General features: G+C 35.1%; 1 protein-coding gene across 4 annotated transcripts in view; it reads left to right on the forward strand.

The window, feature by feature from the left end:
* Positions 1-25,319, forward strand: part of PAN3 (poly(A) specific ribonuclease subunit PAN3) — a 74,477-nt gene that overhangs the window by 43,735 nt on the left and 5,423 nt on the right. For 3 of the 4 annotated variants that reach the window (XM_058186376.1, XM_058186378.1, XM_058186379.1), the window contains 10 exons: positions 2,032-2,182; positions 4,463-4,710; positions 5,951-6,055; positions 10,110-10,167; positions 11,963-12,124; positions 12,440-12,556; positions 12,661-12,762; positions 17,663-17,828; positions 19,103-19,190; positions 25,176-25,315. In XM_058186376.1, coding sequence (XP_058042359.1) covers positions 2,032-2,182; positions 4,463-4,710; positions 5,951-6,055; positions 10,110-10,167; positions 11,963-12,124; positions 12,440-12,556; positions 12,661-12,762; positions 17,663-17,828; positions 19,103-19,190; positions 25,176-25,315 — 1,337 coding nt within the window. The remainder of the gene's footprint in view (positions 1-2,031; positions 2,183-4,462; positions 4,711-5,950; positions 6,056-10,109; positions 10,168-11,962; positions 12,125-12,439; positions 12,557-12,660; positions 12,763-17,662; positions 17,829-19,102; positions 19,191-25,175; positions 25,316-25,319) is intronic. The other variant, XM_058186377.1, reaches the window with a different exon arrangement.

A 25,319-nucleotide genomic window follows, 5' to 3' on the forward strand; every position in this document is an offset into this window, starting at 1 on the left:
TCATTCAAAATATGCGTCACAACCGCCAATGTGCGACACCCGCCGGCATGCAATTTATTGAGCTTTTCAACGCCTGGTAGACCAACCATGGATAAATCCAATAAAAGAAACATTTCAGAAGAAAACAGAACGTTTAATTCAACTACATATGCTAGTTTTGTGGCCACTCAGGAAATAGTCAGGCATGGGAAGGGTTTTGTGGCTCCTGGTGTTTTCTTTTCTGTGGGAAACGGGTCCAAATAGCTCTTTGAGTGTTTAAGGTTGCAGACCTCTGACCTAAGCTGAGAAATAGAATGAGCAGGGATGGGCAATAATGTAGTGGGAGCAGGTGTGACTTCTGGCTCCCTGCTGGCTTCCCCATTGACTTTCCTGGGAGAAAGCTGGCAAGGTGAAGTGGAAATGATGATCACTGACTATGGCAATATGGCAGCAGTGAAACAACATTGCCAATCCTATGGGAGTAATGGGTTCCAGATTTTTGACACATTCTTCAAGTTAGCTCATTTGAGGTACATTGATTCAAAAATTGTTGTCCTATGATGCACAATTTGGCCCAGTTGAATGTTACAAATAGACAAACAGGAGTGGTTTAGTAATATACAATAAATTAAAATGTCTTAAATCTTACAGGAAAATCTACATTTAATGCTCCATTTGGGGAGGAAAGAGTATCAAATCCAAATTTACATTCTTTACGTAATTTATGTCACTTCCACTTGAATTTTTTTTACATACGTTTGGTTTGATTTCATTTTCATTATTTCGTAGATGAGGCTTTTACATAATTTGTGCAAATTTATGTCATTTGCAAAATTAGGTTATTATACAAGTGATATAAAGTAACAAAATTGAAAAAAAAATAACGATTTGTTAACATTGGTTTAAAATTAGTAGACATTATACTTTTCTTTGTAGGCAAAGTCCAAAATAAATTTTGTCCATTGCATCTGAAGTCTGCTGAGTGAAGGGTCCAAATATTGAGGTTTTGTTATAATTAGATAATAGCCTGAAATGCACAATTATTTTTTTTCAAAAAAGGCGGAGGAAATCTCATTTATTGAACCTAGATAAAAAAGGAAAAAAAGATAAATATTTAGTATTCTGCTATATGTTAATACACTTAAATATGATTATAATTCATTTTATCTTTTTAAGTATGATAATAGTTGTATTATTAAATAAAGTATTTTAGCCAAGAAATTCATAACTGCATTCTGAACATGCTATCCAATGTTTTGTTGAGCTATTCTAATTTGTCCAGCATTTGGTACTGAATTATATAACATCATCAAGATTCAAACTGGCATTTACAGCAAATGATGTAGGGTGAATATAATTGCTTCTTCGTTATTTAATTTATATATATTTATTGGTATGTTCTGTTATTTTTAGGCTTTTATATTTTATGTTGTTTTAAGTTTTAGTGCCTCTGTTTTTTTCTTTTAGATCATGTATAAAGTGTAATTGATAACTGATCTTTGACCATAAATCAAATTATAATAATTAAATAAAATAAGCTTTTTGAAATAATTCTACAGTCTAGTTCTCTAAAATACCATCTGTTTATATGAATAGGCTACCATCAGCATAATGATGAAGCTGACAATTGCTGAAATATAATTGACCTATGTGTATTGCAGATTTGCAGATCTTAAATTATAGAGTTATATGGAGATCTGTATTTCAACAGACTTCTTAATGGTAAAAGAGTACTTCAAGACAGTTAGATCGAAAATGCCTGCCTTAATTGAATGTTTTCTTTTTTTCTCCTTTTCTTCTTCATCATGTAATATTACAAACCAAGCCCAGTTTTGAAAAGTTATGTTTAGAGGCCAATTACAATAAAAGGGAATAGCATATAAAGTACACATTAACTTCACTGGTGTAATTTTAGTCTTCGGACCTTGGTATTAATTCTTAATTGTCTGCTAAAATTTGAAATATTAGATTTTGGAGTTTTAATTCCACTGATTTTTTTAGTAAACAAATATGTCTTCACATTTAACATATAATATCCTGATTTTTAAACAGACGCCAAATCCCACTGCAAGTGAGTTTATTCCTAAAGGAGGATCAAACTCCCGACTTGGTAATATGTCACACTCAAATATATCTGCCTTCTCTCAAGCCTTGTTCTCTCATCCTTCCATGGGAAATCCTGCAAATCCTGGGTTAGCTCCAGGTAAGTTTAAAGTACTTTGTTTACTTTTTAAATTAAAATATAGCACATGTAAGTTGCTAAGTAGTAGTAACAAATTTATCTTCTTGTACCTTAGGAATTGATTGATATAATAAATCTTGGCTATGCAAATTGTAACTTCATGTAGTTCTAATCTCTTTGCAAATTGCTTTGTTATAGGAGTAATTCTTAAAGGTTTCTTGTCATATTTGGCATTAGTACGTTATGCATTTTAATTTTTCTAGGCACTAAAAAAAGAAGTTATTAATTTTTCCTAAAGTAGTGGCTGGGGGCACAAACCTGTACAAAAGTGTAGATGTGGTTGCAAAATATAACATGAGCAAAACAATGAAAAGTCAGGATTCTGGGATGCTTGATTACAAAATCATTGATGTTCATATTATTTTGTTTTTGACAGTAAATGCTCATCACTGTTCCTGACTTTCGTATTAAAGTTAGACTAGCTTGAAAATAAATCATACTCAACCAAAATCTGTATATCTACTGTCCTTCCAAAATTTTGTAGATTTTGTAACTAAAAATATAGGAGTTCAGAAGCTTCAAATATCTGAATCGAGATTCTGATTCAAAAGCTAAGTTGTATTAAGATTTTAAATAATGACTGAATTACTGAACTGAGGTTTCAATCAAATCTTGTGATTAGTTCCTACATCCTATATTGGGGTCAAAGGAGAGAGAGAGACTTTCTTTCCTTTTGGTCATTTGTGCTTCTAGACTTAAACACTTTTGACTACAAAATCTATAGAATCTAATTAGCTGTCTTTTCTTTTGATAAGATTGGACTTGGAATCACATGGGGCTTGAGATCTGCTGGGCTAAGACCTCTTGAAAGTAGATCTTGCTTAATAAGATTCCTGTATAGTTGTTTTATGTAGATATCTATAGTATAGATAAATTCAATTTTTTGAAAGTTGGTTTCAGGGACCCAGTGGTACGCCAGCTGGGTGATTTTGAGCCGGCTATGCTTTTTCAGTCCAGCACCTCACACCTCACAATGGGAAAATAGGAAGAGGAGGGAGGGAGGGAGGGAGGGAGGGAGGGAGGGATGGATGGGTTTTTATGTTGTGGAATTTGTTGTAAGCTGCCTGGAATCACTGTGCATGAGTTGGGTGGTCATATAAAGGTTTTTAATAAATAATAATTATGTGAGTTAATTGCCTTGAGTTAATATAAAATAATAAAAGCTGGATAAAAAAATCTAGAAACTAGATGAATAAATAAATGTTGGTACTTGAAAAGGAGTTTATTTTAAAACAATCTCCTTTAAAGGGATTAGTTACAATGTTAGAGAGATCCAAGTTAAGGCAATATTAGACAATGGAAGCTTATAAATGTCCAGTCACTGTCTTTGAGTCCAATCTACATGCTGTTTAAGAATAAAATGGAAAGAAACAATACTGTGTGTATGAGCCTGAAGAAATAGTGGAGTGCAAATCTAACAAATAATGAAAACTGTATGTTGATCTATATTATGAAATTTCCTGCGGTTATGGGTATATAAAAATTGCACAAATATATGACTTTTTAAATTATGTGGCTTGAGCAAGAAATGTAATATGGAGAAATAAAATTAAATCTGAATCTTTTACCTTGAGAAATTGTTCTGAAAATATAAAATTTCTCTGGAGGAAAATTATCATTTAAATCAAACCTGGGGATGATGATTACATTCATTGTTGTGCACAGCCTAGGGAATCTTAATTTAGCATTCTTCACTAATTGTTCTTCAGAGTCAGAGTTTTTTTTAAAAATGTCATAGATACTATGGATAGAAACTGAATTTCATTCATGAAAATAATTGTTCTACCAAATTGTTTTTCCTTAAAGACAATGCCTAATAATATTGAATACAAAATATCAGAGGTGGAATGTTCTCCAGACTATATCAAATCTGGTTGTTGACATTTTAGAGGAGATTTAATATGATATGGAGGGAGGAGAAAATAATTTTCTGGAGTTGCCTGCAACAGAATGTTCCTAAATTGGCGAGTTTTACAGATCACTAGATTTATTATAATGCTGAGGCATTGATTTCAATATGCAACCTTGAGGTTGTGTCAATCAATCTACATTATATCTGTTAACTATTTTATTTGAAGACTGAATATAGGCTGAAGTTGGGAACATTTTCAAACATCTTGTTCCAAAGTTCTTTTTTTCTGATCTGTAAGAGAATTTGTAATTTTTCAAGTTTTAGAGTTCATGCTGGAACATATTCCTGGTTTACCAGCAACTCTTTTTTCCCCTTTTTATTTGCACAAGGAATGTCACTGTCAGCAGGATCTTCACCCCTTCATTCTCCTAAAATCACGCCTCACACATCTCCTGCTCCTAGACGAAGAAGTCACACTCCCAACCCAGCAAATTATATGGTGCCTACTAGTGCCTCTACACCAGTTACAAATGCTGTCTCGCAGCCCCCCACAACTGGCCAAGTGATTCAGAAAGAAACTGTGGGTGGAACAACCTATTTCTATACTGACACAACTCCAGCACCTCTAACTGGAATGGTAAGATTTAGCTTCAGTTGTGAGGATACTTGTCAGCAAAAAATTATTTACTGTTATTTTCAGTACTTAATTGCTATTAAATGTCCCTTCTTCATATTTTATAAAGGAGATATTACATGCACTCAAATATGATAAACTATGTTAGCTTTGAGTTAATTCTTGGCATGGTAAGCCATTGTTATCATGGTAAACTGTTACTATAGCTTCCTTCCAAAGTAGCCTTTTATCTTTTTGTATAGGCTATAATTTTTGTACAATTCTTATCCCCTAGAACAGATGGGAAGAAGCTATAGCTCAGTAGCAGAGCTCTGGTGGCAAGGGATAAGGTATCTTAGTGAAATTTTTAAGAGCTGTTGCCAGTTGGAACAGATGTTAGTAGCTAGATGTCATCAGAGTGAATGTAAAGTATTTCTGTAATTTTCGTTAGAAATGCTCTTAAGTAAGTAGAATTTAACAGGGAGAGTAAGCTATATTTTAGATAGAGGGCTACCTGCTACCTCAGGTTTGCCTAGAAAATATTATACATTTGCCTAGAAGACATTTGTATTTTAAGGATAGCTAGCTTCTTAAAGAATTTGATTTGTTCTCTCGAATGAGAGGATTTGTCCAAAATAGAATTTGAACAGCTGGTAACAACAAAATTTTTTGAACTGTTAAGTGATTAATAAAGATCCTTATATCATAAAATTTGATGCTTACCTGATCTGGAAATAGAGAACCTTCAGTTATTAATCTCTCTGTAATATATAAAAAACCTCTCTAGTAAGAGATTCACTTTACAATATAAAATGTTAAATACAAGTTAAAGTGGCACCAACATTTTAATTTGTAAATGTAATGTTAATTAAATTACATTGCTGAAGGTGTGGGTTTTTAATTTTTTTAAAAATCAATATTTTTCTAAGTAATAGGGCAAAAAGACTAAGCAAATCTGTGAAATGTTAATTTAAAAAAATAAGATTTGGAGTCTGAAGTAGCCAAATTAATTTAGAGAAACTATAGTGAATGAATGGTAACAATATGTTAGAATCCTTTGTAGAATAGATGTTGCTAGAATTAGCTAGTCAGTATAGTATAAGTTCAAGCCTATAATAGGCTTGAATTTATACTATATCTAAGAAGCTCTGTGTCTAAGAAGTTCTGTGTTATGGTGCTTCCTTGAATGTATTAAGACAGTTTTTAAAGTCTATTGATTTTTCAGCTTATGAAAGTTATCTGTTTCCTAACTGACTTTCAATAGGTATTCCCAAATTATCACATTTACCCTCCAACCGCACCTCATGTTGCTTATATGCAACCAAAAGCTAATGCACCTTCCTTCTTCATGGCTGATGAACTCAGACAGGTAAATTCTTTTTAAAATATAAAAATAAATAATAGATTTTATTTCTAAATGTCTGCACAATGTTTCCTTTAAATTTTTGTAAAAAGCTGTATGCATATGTAAAATGCATATGTATGTAAAACTTAGTACTGCATTGCAGGAAGTGTAGTATATGCATAAGTACACTCTATTTGAATTGGAGGTGCTGTGTGAGTACTAATAGCGGTGTGGGCTTTGGCAAGGTTTCATATTCATATTTTTAGTCCTTTTGATTGTAAACTTCATAATGAGAAAGGCTATGAGTATGACAAATGTAAGCATCCTATGAAAAGATTACTCAAGATTTAAAGGTTTGGATTTGCAGGTGAAACTTCTGGCAGAAACGTTGAAATGTGCATAAGACATGATTGCCAGTTTGAAAATAGAGGTTGGTAAAAATCACCCTGAGGATAAATAAGAACTGTGTGAAACTCATGCAATTTGGAAATCTTCAAGGGAGTATGTAGTTGGTTGTTGGACACAAACCCCTTGAGGAATTAGAGAGATTCACCTATCCAGGCAGTTGCACTATGAAACGATGGAGACATTGAGGAGCAACATTACAAAGAAAAGCATAACCAATGTTGCAATCTCTGCACCCATTTGGTCTAATTAATAGTAAACAATGCAACAAGGTCTGTTTTCACAATGCCATCAATCTCTTAGTAGCAATATACGGAAGCAAAACTTGGAAAATTGTGGTTGTGATAGCACAAAAGCTCAGTATTCTACCTGTATTGCTCATGAAAAATCTTTGTTTTCAGTTACCAAAACATTCCTTCTAATAATGGGATGTTAGGAAGTGACTCCTTCAGGTTATAATACATTGTAAGGGATTGCAAGTTATATTTTGGAGGACATTTTGTATCTGCTGGATAACTGTTACCCTAGGACTGCCATTTCTTGGATGGCAGGGAACACCTGGAGGGAAGAAGAAGAGAGACCAACCCATTAAAATTTGCCAAAAAAATTATTTAAAGAAAACTTGATAAACATTGGACTCCCGTGCAAAGAAACAGAAACCATTAAAATTGGATAAAATTGTTGCAGAAACTTGTTACCCAATATACTGAAAAATATAGGAAGACTATTGGACTATAAGTCTAAATTCCCAGACAGGACTTGGTTACTCCCACAGAATGAGAGTATTAATAGAACACAACCAAGTTATCACACAGAACAGCAAGCTATATTTAAGACTCATCCTAAACTGGAATCTCATCATAACTTTCTTGGTGCAAGTCCTAGTTTATGTAATACGATTTACTCAATAAACATATAGGATTGTAGTTTCAGTCATTAATTCTCAAACAGTGAGTATTCATTAAGAGTCACTTAGATGTAGAAATTTTGGAAATTTTATAAATACATAAAATACACTCAGTCCTTGTACCAAAATTGGGCCCAAAATTTATGTTGCTACATGAGACATTTGTTAAGTAAGTTTTGCCCCATTTTACGACCTTTCTTGCCACAGTTGTTAAGTGAATCACTTAAATTTGTTAAGTTAGTAATACGGTTGTTAATTGAAACTGGCTTCCCATTGACTTTACTTGTCAGAAGATCACAAAAGGTCCCAAGAGTCATTTAAAAGGTTAAATGACTCTTGAGACATTGTAGCCATCATAAATATGAACCAATTTCCAAGTGCCTAAATTTTGATTCCATGATCATGGGGATGCTGCAATGGTCATAAAAATGGTCATAAGTCACTTTTTTCAGTACTTAAAACAATCACTAAACAAATGGTTGTAAATCGAGGACTACCTGTACTTGTAAAGGTTTTAGTCTGTAGTACCTTTGTATGGTTACCAATATATTTGACAAAGTAACTGTACATATATGACTACAATACCAACTACAGCCACTGTCAAATTAACAGTGCATATCTCTTCCATTGCCTGTCTATCTCCTGATACAATATTGCACCTTTATCTTGAGATAGTCAGTTATTAGAGGACAAATCTAGTTTAGCTTCCTTGTCCCTTGATCGGGACTCCTTACGCACGGTCACTCATGCCCTTGTCACTTCCCGCCTGGACTATTGCAATGCTCTCTACATGGGGCACCAGGAGGCTCCAGCTAGTCCAGAATGTGGCCGCGCGGGTGATAGAGGGGGCACTGCATTGCTCCCATATAACACCCATCCTGCGCGGCCTGCACTGGCTGCCGGTAGCCTTCCGGGTGCAATTCAAGGTGCTGGTTACCACTTTTAAAGCGCTCCATGGCTTAGGACCGGGGTATTTGCGAGACTGCCTTCTGCCACCGATTGCCTCCCAACGACCTGTGCGCTCCCACAGAGCGGGCCTCCTCAGGGTGCCGTCAACCAAACAATGTAGGTTGGCGGCCCCCAGGGGGAGGGCCTTCTCTGTGGCGGCACCAGCCCTATGGAACGAGCTACCTACGGGGTTACGCCAACTCCCCGACCTCCGGGCCTTCAAACGTGAACTGAAGACTTTATTATTTCACCGAGCGGGACTAGCCTAAGACATATTTTAGCGAAATTTTAATGGGTTTTAATCGGTCCTTGACCGTTTTAGTGATTCGGCCAGTAAATATTTGCTTTTAATTGCTTTTAAATATTGTTATTTATTATATTTATATAGTATTGGTGTGTGTATTTTAATATTGGCTGTAAACCGCCCTGAGTCCTTCGGGAGATGGTGCGGTATAGAAATGTAATTATAAATAAATAAATAAAATAAAATAAAATAAATAGCTAACATATATTCCTTGTCAGCTGTATGAAGAATCTTGAAGTCTACATTCGTTCACAGGACAATATTTGTATGAACCATAGAATATAATAGCATACTGTAGAAAAGAAACTGACCATGCCTCAAAGTTGTGGTATAATTGTAAGGAAAGCAAACCACAATTATACTAGAAAGTTTGAGCAAGCTAGTTGTTAGGAAGACAGAATAGAAGATTATTCTTGTATTGTCAAAGTTTTTGGAATATCATATTTAATACATATAATGTGTAGATGTTGATAAATAATTTTTTGCTAGGAAGAATTTTAAAAAAATCATTTATTTGTAAGGCTGTGTGCAAAGGCATGTTTTTCTGGAATCTATAGTTGTGATATTCTCGGAGGAAAAATCTCATTTGGCTTAAAGAGTTGCAAAGAGTTGCTATATGATCACCCCCACATGATTTGAAGCACCTTTTCGCTTTTGAATCAGAAGCTATGTCATAGTTATTTGAGATCAGAGAAACTTTGTAAATATATATAATCCAATAATATATATATGTTAATACTGCAAAATTGCTAACATGCTTTTTATTTTTAAAAATCAAGTAATAGTATCTTCTCCAAAATCTTATTCCCTTACATCAGTGCTTCTGAAATAGTGGGGCGCCCCCCCCCAAGGGGGGCGCGAGGCTCCGTAAAGGGGGGCGCATTTAATAATGATACTATTTACAGTTGTGCGGGGGGCGCGAAAAATGTTTTCTTCTTCCTAGGGGGCATGACAGAAAATAATTGAGAAGCACTGCCTTACATAGATGCAAACATTATCTTATGATGATCTGGACTGAATTAAATAGAGGAGTGGTCTAATGCCTATGCTGTATTTAAATGTGAATCTGTAGCATTGAGAAAAGAAAACTAAAACAATTGCCAGAGAATAGTGGGAGAAAACAGCTATAAAAATGCTAGGACAAAAATGCTACTATTAAAGCATAGTGTAAAAAATCTGGGATGGAAGAGCTTTTTAATTGTAAGAATTACTTGCTTTAATTGTAAGACATACTTACTGAAGAACAGTCTTGAATTTTCTTGGTAGGGTTAGTAGAGTCAGTTCTTAAAGCAGAAGAATTAATTGGCTATTAGATATATCAACAATCATATTCAAAAGTTCATAGATCTCAAAGAAGTCTACTTTAGGTAAGCTTTACATTTTTGTAAAGCAGTCAGACCAGATAAAAGAGAAAAATACATCAGTTTATTTTTATAGTTTACCACAACTTCATTTAAAAAAACAACGTAAATTTTATACTTTATCTGTAAGAGTATAAAATGTTTCACTTATAGGAGCTGATCAACAGACACTTAATTACAATGGCTCAGATAGATCAAGCAGATATGCCTGGTAAGTAATTAAAGATCCTGAATTTTAACTTGTGTTGGTGAAGTGTATTTATGCTTGCTTTCAGCTTCATAACACTACTAACACACACGCATGTACACATACATATACATACACTATATATTGTATAATACTACATAACATTTGTGTGTGTATGTATGGATTTACATACACTCAAGCACACACACATTCACACCCACCATACATTTATTAAAGATACATTAAATGTAAGTTAACCTAGACCCATTTTTCTTGTTATTTCCATGTGCTTGCAGAGTCTGCTTGTTAATATAACCAATTGCTGTATTGTGTATAATCAGCCTGGCTTAGTATATGAGGTTCTCTCTATATTGAAACTTAATGTAGTTACATGTATTTCTTATCATATTTTCTTTTTTTCCACAGATCCAAATTTGTTTTTACTTTCAGCCTAAATCTTAATACAAATGTTTGGTTTTACTTATGTATTAATAACCCCCCACCTTATTCATAATATTTCTTCAATATTAATAGCCATAGGAAGGGTTTCAAATTGGAGATGGTGGGTAATTTTCTATGTAAATCTGGCTTCCAAGGCTACACAGCAAGTGCAATATATGTATGTGTGTTTTATAAGTGTTAACACAAATGGCATATTCTTGTGGAATAGTATGGCTTTATATCTTCTGTTTATTGCATTTGGTTTAGAGAGTACATCAACTGTAGGATGGTGCTCAAAACATCACGATAACTTTCTGATAATTAAACTTGGTGTAATATTTTCAGCATGAAAAGATACCTTGAATGGAAAACATCTGTTCAGTTTTAAGCATAACTTTTATTTATAACTTCTTTGGTTGAATCTTTGGCTATCTCCACATGTTTCGTAGAGTTTTGGATTGTTCCTTTTCTCAGAATCTCAAAAGTGATGTTGAATAGAATAGCTTTTTAAAGTAAAATAGCAAAAATGTCAGTGCAAATGTATCAAAAGAAGCTTTCTGGATTGTAGTTTTATGGAAGTAAAAATCAGCAAATATGCAGAATTGACTTGTTTTACTATAGCAAAAAGATCAGTAATTGTTTAGACCTGTACAGCAGTTGGATTTCTTCAGGTATTAGTCTGAGGTTCTGTGATAAAGGAAGCTAATTATGAGATGATGGGAATAGATAAGTTCAGAATCTATCTAATTAAGAAATGCCTGATCGTCATGGAAGGAATAGTATGAGTAATACCTAGTAGTGCAGTATATTGTTCTGCAAGTCATTAATTTGACTGGTTCAAGGTGACTCAGTCTTCCATCCTTTCGAGATTGGTAAAATGAGGAGCCAAATTGTTGGGGGCAATATGCTGGCACTGTAAACTGCTTAGAAAGGCTGTGAAAGGTATATCAGTCTAAATGGTAATGCTATTGCTATTAAGCAAGGTTAAATTAAGCTTATTTTAAGCTTTCACAAATATTCTCTCCTAAAATTTTATTTTGTACAATACTGATGATTTTTGGCTTAAAACTTTCCCCTTATGATTAACAATGATCACATATATCTTTTTCTGCCTATATTTAAAATAGCTAATCATGATCACAATATTTGCAGTAGGACGCTTGTTCTTTAATATTTGACTTCTATCCTTCCTAAGGCAAATGTCTTCTATTATAAACCAAGTGTGTATGATTTGCATCAAACTGTCATTTTAAACTTCTAACTTTGCTACAATCCTCTAAAAAAGTGTGTGCATCTAATTGATCTTCTCTGTGCCTGTAATAACTGTTTTCTTAATAATTTTAAGTAGTGTCTAATGTATTTCTGTAAACTGGGTTAGCTGTCCCAACAGAAGTTGACAGCTACCACAGCCTTTTCCCTTTAGAACCACTGCCACCACCCAATCGGATACAGAAAACAAGCAACTTTGGGTACATAACATCATGCTACAAAGCTGTAAATAGCAAAGATGATCTGCCATATTGCCTTCGGAGGATACATGGTGAGGGAAATCCTAAGTTGTCATCTTTTAAAATTTCAATGGTACAGATATTTAAACCTAAAACATTGTGCACTTCTATGTATAAATCACAAATTGGATACTAAATTGGAATCATTCCTTTAAAAATTCCTTTGAAATAAGGAATAGGAATTTGGCCCTAATGGCGATCCATAGAATAGGATATGAAGAAATAAATATGTTTTGTTTTGTTGTGTCTGTTGGTGGCAGCTCAGATTTTGGAACAGATGTGAGCGTTCCATTGGAAATTAATGAGTGCTTGGTATGTGAAAGGGGTTCTATTTCTTCTTTCCTCAGGTTTTCGTCTTGTTAATACAAAATGCATGGTATTAGTTGACATGTGGAAAAAAATCCAGCATTCAAATATCATAACATTGCGAGAAGTATTCACCACTAAAGCATTTGGAGAGCATTGTAAGTTTCTCACTTCAAGAAATGTTGGCCAATTATATCAAATTATATCAAAGAGCATATATCAGATGCCTGCCTAACTCTCACCTTGGTCTCTCTTTGAAAAGCTCTTGTGTTTGCATATGATTTCCATGCTGGAGGAGAGACTATGATGAGCAGGCATTTCAATGATCCCAGTGCTGATGGCTACTTCACAAAACGGAAGTGGGGTAAGGCAAATACATATATATTGCAGTACAAAAAAATTGTAAAATTGTTATTAGAATTTCATTAAAGCATTTCTTTGTACACACACACGCACATACATGCATGTACTTACATATTTTTAAAAAATCAGGAATACAGAACTGTTTGGTATTGATCCATTTGTTGTTTTGAGGCATATTGTCAGTTCTCTTACAAAATGGCTTCAGTAAAAGAGAGTTTGATCCATCACAAAATGTCTCCTGTGGTAGATGCAGCTAGTTATAACTTGTGGTAAAATGGGGTCAATAAATTTTATAAGTAAATAAATTTTATAAGCAAACCAACATTGCAGTAACTAGAAAAAAAGGTCTAAATGCTCTTTAGGTTCTCAGTTTATTGTCTGAACAGAGCATTCTTCTAAACAAGAATTGTACCACAGTTATTTCCTATGTTTATTTTCTAATGTACATGGAAGGCCCACAATATTTCTTGGAAATAAATATTATAAAAGAAACTAGTGCTTCACTTTACAACTTGCCATAGCCTCATTTTATTTTTTAATTCAAAAGTATAAAAATCAGGCTCTATAAGAGCTCTTATAAATAACAAAGAATATGTTCCTAATACCACATGGGAGATTTCAGACAATTAGATTGTTGAGATTTTCCAAAGGTACCATTATTGTAGTTTTATCTGTATACTGATGCTACTGTTCCTTAGTTTAGTTCAAACTGGCTTTCCAGAAATGCTTACTTTGTAATGGAATGAACATTAGTTTTATTAAGGACTAAAAACAAATTATTATAATGTTGTATCTAAAATCTTTTAAATTCCTCTTATTTTAGCATGCATAATTTTGGTCCTTCTGTTATTTGTATTGATATAAATTCTACAGTAAAATAAAATCAATTTTTACTTAATTATAATGCTTCTAAAGTAATTTTTTCAAACACAAATTTGCGTATCATTTGGCCAGAAATAAACTGGTATATTTCATGCTATATGGTACACAGTTTATTCTAGTGTATATGAGATAGAACATTTGGGGGGCAGAAAAATGTTTAGAATAGGTGTGTTGTGGCAATTTGATAGAACTTATAATAGTAGAATACTACTTTTTAAAAGACACAGGAATATTTGGGGACCTGAGGGAGAAAGGTATGTGAAGAAAAATCATTTGTTTAAGTGCTTCAATTTATACTTTGCAGTTTTAGGGTGCATTTATTCTTTAATTTTAAGAGGAGTCTCTTGATATAATGCATTCTGTTCTCAGTGAACTAATAATTTAAGAAACTTTTTTGTTAATTTGGCTTTGGCAGTTGAAAGAACAGAACTGTGGTTACATAGCTGTTTTCACATATTAAATTTTGCTGTCATACTGTGGTCAGTCTTTTTTTTTTATTTTGCCATGTCACTTTGTAACACATTTCAGAATTTTATGGTTGAGGATGTGGTATAAAGTTTTTTTTTTTTAGTCAAGACATGTCACATTGAATTTATTTCTGAACTGAACACCTGTGAGCTATTGGATTGCTTTCTAGCTGATCAGTAAGCAAGTTTCAATTTATCCCATTCTGCCTGAAGATTGTGCTTGGGTTGAACCTAATTCAAACTTTTAGTGGCCTTTTTAAACAAAAGACAATTTGGCATATTTCCATTAAAAGGCTTGACTTAATTAAGTGCATTGAAGCATTAAAAAAGTGTTTTTAAACTGATTACAGCTCCTGGTGTCACATTTGAATCATCATGCAGTTTTCCTGATATAGTATAAATATGATTTACCAATAACTTCTTTTTCACCTAACTTTTTCCTCTAGCCCAGGGATCTCCAACCTTGGCAACTTTAAGCCTGGAGGACTTCAACTCCCAGAATATCCAGCTTTGCTGGCTGGGGAATTCTGGGAGTTGAAGTCCACCAGGCTTAAAGTTGCCAAGATTGGGGCCCCTGCTCTAGCCTACTGCTCTGAAGGTATTACGTCTTACCTCCAATAAATAATTTGTTTCCTTACCTGAAATTACTTACTATTGAAGTTAGGGTGGAAAAATGTTTTAAATTAAAATCATTTATTAAAATATAAAAGTGTTATCCCCCCATTTACCTTGCTTGTGTTTTATTATATTAACAAAATACAATAACACCATAAAATATAAAGTACAACATGTATACATTTTGATGCAAAATCATGAAAATAAAACCAAACACAACCAATAACACTTTCTCTCCTTAGCAACATAATCAGCAGTCACATACCATGAACTTCCCTTGAACATGTCAGCCCTCATTGGTTAGTGCAGAAATTTGCATGCATTTCACAATAGCAAGGCCCTATCTCTGGGTGGAAGCAATTAAAACATTAATTATGTTTCCATAAAAGCAAAACATTTTATGAACTAGTTTATATCATGTACTTTTGATTTCACAATACAAATTATGTTTGGTATTGCCTGAGTGCATTGCAGATTAAGGAAAGCAAGCATTCCTTCATTTGTAGAAAAAAACTTTTTAAAAAATTGCTGGAGGAAATGCTGCTTCTGAACCTATCTTGGATGCGTACATGGATATTCTAATATACTTTTGAGTTTGTTAAAAAATGCTGAAAGCAAAAAGTTGTAGGAGAAGATTCTATTAGTTTGCAGCACAAGCAACTTTTATACCAAATATAAATGGCTTTAAAAAGTGATGGATGGAATGGCAGGAAGAATTAATTATAAAAACTTATCTTTTAATAGAATAATTAAAATTCTAGAAATTATTTTGAGAACAGGTCTGACAACTAAGTCTCTGAATTGCAACTTACATAGCTTTGAGTTTTTGATACTTTTGATATCATTTTGAGGTCTGATATTTCATGATGCAAAAGATCTTACCATCAGTTTTTTTTCTTCAAAAATCGTATTATGATGTATTTCAAAAGCTTTGAAAAAAGTGAAAAACTTGAACTAGCATGATCATGAGCCGCTGCGGTGGCGCAGTGGTTAGAATGCAGTACTACAGCCGACTTCTGCTGATTGCTGGCTGCCTGCAATTTGGCAGTTCAAATCTCAGCAGGTTCAAGGTTGACTCAGCCTTCCATCCTTTCAAGGTGGGTAAAATGAGGACCCAAATTGTTGGGGGCAATATGCTGGCTCTGTAAACCACTTAGAGAGGGCTGTAAAGCCGTATATAAGTCTAAGTGCTATTGCTATCATATTAACCCTTTCAGGATAAGCAGCATTATGTAAACTGCAGAAAAGAAATAAGAAATAAAATAAAATAAAAGCATTAGATAAAAGAAAATATGGCTAAATTGAGTTTATACTAGTGCCATTCAGTGTATCTGTTTATGCTGTTTGATTATTACAAAATATTTTTCCTTCCAGCATGCATCATGTCATACATACATTGCCTTTTGATCTTTAAAGTACTAAGTCTCTTTTTGGAAATTCATGAATCTCATCTAGATATGACTTTTTCAGTCTACCCATTCTTTTTAAATATTTCATTCTTTGTTTTGTCTGTCAGCCATAATTCATTATATGATAGATCAATCAGTTTTGGTGAATGACTTTTGTACCTATTACCTGTTCAGCACTCATTGATTCTTGGTCCTATGTGCTACTTATTTTACCACACATGGTTTTAAAATGTCCCATTCCTATTGTAGTCATCATTTTAGTTTCTCCCCAATTCTTATTTCCATAAAGCAGAGCAAAATAAAAATAATAATAGTTCAAATAAATTAACTTAAACTACAAGACAAATATTCTAAGGAGAAAAATATGCAACATTCCAAATTTCCAAATCCATTAAATATATGACTTGATGTATTCAAGTCATATATTTAATGGATTTGGAAATTTTGGAATGTATTTTTTTTCTTATACATGCCTTGTAATTAGTGTTGATTAATTTTTTATGAAAAAGCAGAACAAAAGCATAGCTTGTCCTGATAATGTCATCTGCCATAGTGTTTTATTTGTATGCGTGGCATATTTTGTTTCATCAGTATACATGTCTTTGCTGCTTTCTCCAGCTTAAGAATTACACTTACGTAAATGATAAAAGATCTTTATAATTCATGAGCCTCTTTCATAAAGTAAGCAACGGTAGTATTTGGTAAATTATAAATAGGATACAATGGTAATAATTCTCCCAAGTAGTAGTTTTTTCAGCAGTTGATATTTTCCTGCATACTCTGTCTAAACAAGTAAGCCTGTTTAGCGACATTGCTAAACACTGTTGCTAAAACAAGCCACATAGCTTTTCTCAGCCTGGCAGCTTCCAGATATATTTTCTAGAACTCTCTGTCCTAACATCTCTAGAAGGTACTGGATTGTGAAAAGCTGCAGCAACACATCCGAAAGACCTGATTCACATGTCTCATAACAGAATATAACGGGAACATCAGTGTATTTGTACTCGAGGGTCACACCAAATTTTATGTGGCATGTCAGGACTACAGCATAAAGGTTGGGGGTGACAGCATCCAAACTGGACCTGATTTTAGGTTGGGGGACCCTTTCGTTTCTTTTGCTTTAATGGGGGAATGAGCGCCTTACACTTCAGCAAGCTTAGAGACAAAGTCCCAAAGGTGCTTTTTCAAGAGCCAACTGGACTTTCTGGTTTTTCTTTGAAGATGTTTCGCTTCTTATCCAAGAAGCTTCTTCAGCTCTGAAGAAGCTGAAGAAGAAACGTCTTCATAGTTGCCTCTTGAAAAAGCATCTTTGGGACAACCATGCCCTGGCTAACTGAGAATCTCCATAGTGTCTACTTAGACACTTGGAGGCACTGGTTTCAACCCTGAAAAAGCCTTGCTAAGCCCTTCTAAAAGCCAAAATTTGGGCCTAGCCGAAAAGTTTTAGTTTTACTGTGTGTTAAAAATTGCCACGAGTAGTATAAATCTGCAAATATAGAGTTCATTTATATTCCCAATTCTGCCATAGGTCAGCATGATGGACCTCTGCCCCGACAACATGCAGGGTTGCTGCCCGAGTCCCTGATTTGGGCCTACATTGTGCAGCTTAGCTCGGCATTGCGGACTATTCATACAGCAGGATTGGCCTGTCGAGTAATGGATCCCACAAAGATTCTAGTGACAGGCAAAACAAGGTAAGACATTTTCCTAATATATTACCAGATCTCTGCCACCTGCTTTGCTACCTAAAAGCTTGCGTTTTGCACCCATTCTGCTAAGAATCATACAGTCCTTCATATTCATCCTAATTAATGGTTCAGCCTAGAAGATGACGTAGGGCTAAGATCAGTGGTGGGATTCAGCCAGTTCGCACCACTTCGGGAGAGAACCGGTTGTTAACTTGCTGAGCAGTTTGGTAAACTGGTTGTTGGAAGAAATTGTTAGGGCACAGAACTGGTTGTTAAATTACTTGAATCCCACCACTGGCTAAGATAATTTATATCTAATTATAACAGAATTTGGTCCAGGTAGTGGTTGACTTACGACAGTTCATTTAGTGACTGTTCAAAGTTACAGTGGCATTGAAAAAAGTGACCTATGACCGTTTTTCACAGCTTTGACTATTGCAGCATCCCCATAGTCATGTGATCAAAATTCAGATGCTTGGCAACTGACTCATATTTATGGCGGCTGCTGTGTCCAGGGTCACGTGATCATCTTTTGCGACCATTTGACAAGCAAAGTCAATGCAAAACCCCGATTCTGTCAACAACTGTGTTATTAACTTAACAACTGCAGTTATTCACTTAACAACCATAGCAAGAAAGGTTATAAAATCAAAATTCACTTAACAAATGTGTCACTTAGCAACAGAAATTTTGGGCTCAGTTGACATAAATCGAGGACCTGTATATCTAATTCTAGTAGCTAGTGGAATTATGGGATTTCAAGCCTATGGATATAGGTTCCTCAGTTCTGAGTACCAACTATTACCAAGTAGTTTCCTACAATTGCAGTCTTAATCTAATAATCTTAAATATCAAGTGATATCACAATTTTTGAAGTTGTATCAGTAGTTATGCTTATCCTAACATCTTCATAAGCATGCAAAGCGTAAGGGGTAGAAGAGTAGATAATGTATCTTTCTAATATTGATTGTCTACTCTAGGGCAATATACAGCATTCTGTGACACAATTTCTTCTTGAATAGCAAGAGAAAGAAAGCGCACCAAACACTTTTGTATTGTGTGTTCCTTGCCTACTTGCTCATGCATATATTCGTCCCGCTCACATGAATCACAAACCATACACTTTTAGATTGTAATATTATCCTATTAATATGATAATATTAATTTACTATCAGTAGTTGCTTAACCAAACATTTCTATGGAATTGTTGAAGAGATTGTAGTGGAGGTAAAAAAAGGAGTTTATAAACTTTTTCTTTCTATAATGCTTTTATCCTGAAGGTTGAGAGTGAATTGCGTTGGCGTCTTTGATGTATTAACATTTGATAACAGCCAAAATAATCCTTTGGCTCTAATGGCCCAATATCAGGTAAGATCCCAGTATTGTATCCCTAATTTTATATTATTTGCTCACTGAATATTTGTTGGTGATTATCTTGGAGTATCTGTCATGTTTTTTTTTAATGTATGAAGTTTCTTTATTTCCTATATGTAGCTGCTTTGATGCTTGCTGCTAGTAAACCTTTGGCAATGTTAATTCACGAACTACCTTAATTTACATGTTGGTAATTTAAGATTTGTATTGGTTGTCATTGTAATTTTTGGCACTATTCTCACTATAATCAGACATTCAAAAACAAAAAAGTAGACAGGTCCTACCTATAAGGAATGTATAATTCTAAAGCAGATTCTGCAAACCATTGGGAAAAGCATGACAAGGAATAAGTTCTAATATATCAGGGGCCTCCAATCTTGACAACTTTAAGACTTGTGGACTTCAACTTCCAGAATTCCTCAGCCAGCAAAGCTGGCTGAAGAACTCTGGGAGTTGAAGTCCACAAGTCTTAAAATTGCCACGATTGGAGACCCCTGTAATATAGATGGTGTTAAAATTGATAAGGGCATATAATTTTTTAAAGAAGAATTTATATACATATACTGTGAAGCAAAAAATAAGTTAAATTGGCAAAGGCTAAGGTGAAAAATCATGTTGAACCTGTTTTTGTGAAAACAAAAGCCTGTAGACAAGAGTAGGCAAGAAATTATTTCCTATGCTTTCTTCCCATTCCCAGTCTACCCAGAAGCCTCTCATAGGGTGTGGATCTGTTGATATGGAGGGATAACCCAGAAAATCAAGCTGTAACCCTCTCTATTAGTCCAGTGGAAAGTACCGCTGTCACAGGTACTTGAGAGGCCTTTCATGATTGAGAGGGGGCAAGGATGGAACAGGAAAGTCATCTTCATCATACCTGTCTTGGTTTTCATCATCACACTGACCATATCTAGATTGCATGGGAAAATGCTTCATTTTTTTTTCTTTTTGTAGTAGGATGTCACCATACCTAAAACTAGGAATTGGAAATTACTAGTATGTATACATATATACAGGGACGCGGTGGCTCAGGGGCTAAGATGCTGAGCTTGTCGATCGAAAGGTTGGCAGTTCAACAGTTCGAATCCCTAGTGCTGCCACGTAACGGAGTGAGCTCCCGTTACTTGTCCCAGCTTCTGCCAACCTAGCAGTTCGAAAGCACGTAAAAAACGCAAGTAGAAAAAATAGGGACCACCTTTGGTGGGAAGGTAACAACATTCTGTGCACCTTTGGTCATGCCAGCCACATGACCACAGAGACATCTTCGGAAAGCACTGGCTCTTCGGCTTTGAAACGGAGATGAGCACCGCCCCCTAGAGTCGAGAATGACTAGCACATATGTGCGAGGGGAACTTTTACCTTTATACATATATACATACATATGTATTAGATTTGTAGCAAATCTGCATGTTTTTAAGCCTTCTATTTTTTTAATTGGCTTTCAAAAATCAGCAAATATATGTGTACTTATTCCTGTGTAGTAGTATTTAACTCTTTTCAATCTTAAACAAAAAATACTTTCCAAATCTGAATGATGTCCAAATTTAAATGACGGGAATTTGTCCCAAATCTTCACCTCTGTGAAAAATGTTCATGTATTTCCTTGAATTTTTCTTGATAATTCTGTACTCCCCTGTTTTCAGTTAAAGGAGCAATATATAATGTGGTAAGTTTAAAAAAAAGTTTGTTACATTGAAATATGTGAACTACCTTGCACTTAACCCAGAAACTATTTATACCTTTACACTTAATTTATCTTTACATACTAATTTTTTCTCATATATGAGAGAAGTAGATTTTCTTTTCCTGCTCTTTGGTTTTTATACTACACATAACATAGGTAAAAATTAAACTCGGTCTTTTAAAAAGAGTCCATTTTCACTATTCATACTGTCCTCTCTAACAGTGTACTGTAGTAGTCTCTCAGTTTGGAAGTCAGATATGTCTTCAGATGTTGAAGGAAAAAAGGAATATATCTTCTAACTATCTTAAGAAAAAGATATTGATTGAAATGTTAAGATTCAGAGTGGGTGATAAGTCTCAATCCAAAATGTGAGAGTATTGCTGGGAGGGCAGTGAAATACATAAATGGCCACTGAACCATCTCCAGAAAATTGTACATGTGAGGCCCAAAGGGAAATTGAGACCCAAATCTCTTGCCAGTCTTCACAAAATATTTATTAAACTACTGCCAAAAAATGGCTCAAGTTCTTTGACTGCAGGCAGCTTTTCTTTAATCTGCCTTTACGATTTATTGCAATATAATCCAGTAACTGAGCCCAGTTCTGAAAGTCTTTTCATCACCTGGAATATTTCTGCTGCACACTTTTTGTTGTTAGTTGCGAAGTCGTGTCCGACCCATCGGACACCCCCTGTCGTGTCCCACCCCTCCGCTGATGGCCGGGTCGGGGAAGTCTGTATCAAGCGTGCCTCTGCAGCTCTGCCAAAGTCCTATCAGAGTTCTCAAGGCAGGCAGGAGACCAGAAAGTGATTTCAGCAATCCAAGTTAGACTTTGCCTGACTCAGAGAATGCCAGAAAGCAGATCCTTTATATAGGCCATGGGGTGTGGCTCCATGACTCAGCACTTATCCAGGCCTGCCCCTCCCTTCCTTTTGCTGACGTCGCCTCTCAACTCTCCGGAAGCGAGGATCTCTCCAGCCTCCAGCTGTTGGTAATCTGAGCTCATGACTGGCTTCACATTCTTCAGGCTCACATGCTGTGGGGGAGGGGTTTAGTTGTTCCGTTTGCCTGGGCATGGTGCCAGGACTGGGGGCTGAAGGCACGTCAGGCCCTTCGTCTTGCTCGGCCTGTCCAGGCATGGTGCCAGGGCTGGGGCCTGGAGGCATGCCAGGACATTCTTCCGAACTATCAGCGTCCGGCAGGAGATAAGAGGGGCCCGGCTGCGGCAGGGGGAGTGGGCGAGACACAACACCCCCATGGACAACATTCCTCCAGGCCTTCCTGTCCTCTTTTTTTTGTTTGTTTGTTTACATTTATATCCCGCCCTTCTCCGAAGACTCAGGGCGGCTTACAGTGTATAAGGCAATAGTCTCATTCTATTTGTATATTTTTACAAAGTCAACTTATTGCCCCCCCAACAATCTGGGTCCTCATTTTACCTACCTTATAAAGGATGGAAGGCTGAGTCAACCTTGGGTCGGGCTTGAACCTGCAGTAATTGCAGGCTGCTGTGTTCTAATAACAGGCTTCTAACAGCCTGAGCTATCCCGGCCCTCTACCATCCTCTGGAGTCCATTTAAACTCATGCCTACTGCTTCAGTGACTCCATCCAGCCACCTCGTTCTCTGTCATCCCCTTCTTCTTTTGCCCTCAATCTTTCCCAGCATTAGGCTCTTCTCCAGTGAGTCCTTCTTTCTCATTAGGTGGCCAAAGTATTTCAGTTTCATCTTCAGGATCTGGCCTTCTAAAGAGCAGTCAGGGTTGATCTCCTCGCTGCACACTACGTAATGCTTTTTCCTAATTAAGCTATGTCAGACGGTAAAATGAGAGCAAATCTGAGAATGATTTTTTAAAAATTAAGAATGGATTTAAGTTGAAACTTATCTTTTATGGAGAAGTCATATTACAGGAGGTATTTGGTTAACAATCACCCGTTCAGTGGCCATTCAAACTTTTCAATAGTGCTGAATTAATGGTACTTACATCCGGTTCTTGAAGTATTAGCTGTCACAGAGCCCCTGGAGCCTTGTGATCATGTTTTTTAACTTTCCCTGTCGAAGAAAGCTGGCAGGAAGTTGGAAGTCACAGTCATTTGAGATCCTCACTTAATGACCTACTACACAGGCTTTACTTAATGACAATAACCAGAAACTGCCAGAACTGTTGTTGCTAAGCAGTATGGCCATGTGAAATGCTTTATGACCACATCATTAGTGAAAGAAATTTTGGTCCCAATTACTGTTGTTAAATGAGGACTACCTGTATTTGGAGTTCATTTGGCCATATTGCCTTGATATTGGAGTTTGAACTATATGATGCTCAATATCTTAGCTTCTATTTAATTGCTTCAGTTTTCCTACAGGCCAAAAATACTATATGTACAACTTAAGAAATACGGTTTTTCTAATGTCTGTATTTTCATTTGTGCCTATTGAACTTAGTGTTTAAATTTCTAACTGTCCACTTAACAGCTAGTCTTCAGAACCAGATCAAGTTACAAATATGTCAGCTAAACAATTTGAAGGCATTTATACTGTTTCTGAATTCATCATCATATATAATAAATGCTTGTGGAATTATCATCTTATTTTCAGATCATTTTTTAATGAGAGAAGACAAAGCTAAAAATGAAGCTTAATTCTCAAGTTATTGAGTAACTAATACATACTTATTCCTACTATCAGTAATATTCAGTAATACTTTTCTTTTGAAATTGTTGTTGCTTATTTAATCAGAATTAAATATTACATAGCACATAGATCCTTGAAAGTTTTTTGCTTGTCCAGAGCAACCCCATTATACTGTATTATCTTACACATTTAATTCAGAAACGAATGGAGCGACAGATGAATTAGAAAGGCCATAAGAAAAGCATGCATTATTTCTTGCAGTCTATTTTTCATAGTCTGTTTCAGCCACATGAATAAAGACTGCTGTACAGTATGGACATAAATAGAATCATAGAATCAGAGGAAAAAACAAGTATTGAAAGGAAGAAACATAATTGAGGGGGAAAATAAAAGAATGCAACAAAAAAGAAAAATATGTGGAGGTAAGAAACAAGCAGTGTGAAGGAAAACTGGAGCATATTTTGCATCATTATAGACATAAACATCAAAATGGCTGACAGCGTTAATTGAATGGGAGCATGTTGTATTTCTACCCTTCTGCATTTGAGACTAAAATTGCACAAAGACTATTTTTTGATGAAGCATCAGGGAATATGTGGTCACGATAAGGAATTGTTCAGTGATTATTATTACATCATTTTTCATTTAATGAAAATAAATAATATCACACAAACTGCAAAGGATATAAGTAGAAGCACTGAATTTCATGTAGGATCCTTAGAAAACTGGACCAGAGAATTATTTGAACATTCAAGTGCATTTGGAAAATTTGGGACTCTGGTGATTATTCTTCCGTCTTTCGTAGCAAGTATTCTAGATAGTTCAGCACAGTTGCAGTGTGATTCTAGTCACACATTATGCTAAGTCACAGTTCATGTTTTTGTTTATCAATCAAATTTATATGCTGCTCATCTCATTGTGTGAAGCAACATTGAGTGATTGGTTAGTTAGTTTCTCAATCATAGTTCCTTTGGCCTGATACAGACTAATCCATAAATGGTGGTTTATAAGCTAAAATGGCTGAATTTACACATCAGATTAAATCAGAACAAAACCAAACTCTTTTTATCATGATGTGCAAACCCTGCCACTATATTAAGAATAAATCATTGTGTTACTTTTGAGAGTTTGTCTTTATTTAAAAGGGTAATATTATTAGGAATACAACATAGTTAATTGACACTCGTGTTAATATTTGATCATTACTGTTAGTGTACAAACAACCTAAAAGTAATAAACAATCAATGGGTTATCATAATCCTAAATATTCATTCAACATTTTGTGTATCTGTGATGTTTTTGAAGGATGTAGAAAGCCTTGGAAAAAGGTGGTTTGCAGTTAATGAAAGTGCTTTGAATTACAAGTTTCTAACTGATGAACGATACTTGCCAAAGGTTAATGAAGAATACCTGGTAAGAAGCAAAATCTTTCCACAGAGATGGAAATTGGCTTAAAGAAAGTGAAAGAGCAGAATCCATTATTTAATAAATACCAATAGTATTTATTAAAATCACCCAGAAGATAAAATCAGTGGTATATTATGCAATTTTGTTCATTATAAATTATCATTTGTATAGCATACTTATCTTAAAGTGTTAAGAAAGCATGAAGTGTGTTTCAGATCCCAGTGAATGAATGTGTGTGTGTTTTTGTTTATGTTTATGTTGTAGCAAGCAGATTTGATCTCTCTTGGGAAGGTTGTGCTGGCTTTGGCTTGCAATTCTTTGGCAGGAATTCAGAGAGAGAATTTGCAGAAAGCAATGGAACTGGTGACAATCAACTATTCCTCTGATTTGAAGAATCTTATTTTGTAA

The sequence above is a fragment of the Ahaetulla prasina genome, chromosome 5 (genome assembly GCF_028640845.1).
Source record: "Ahaetulla prasina isolate Xishuangbanna chromosome 5, ASM2864084v1, whole genome shotgun sequence".
NCBI lineage: Eukaryota > Metazoa > Chordata > Lepidosauria > Squamata > Colubridae > Ahaetulla > Ahaetulla prasina.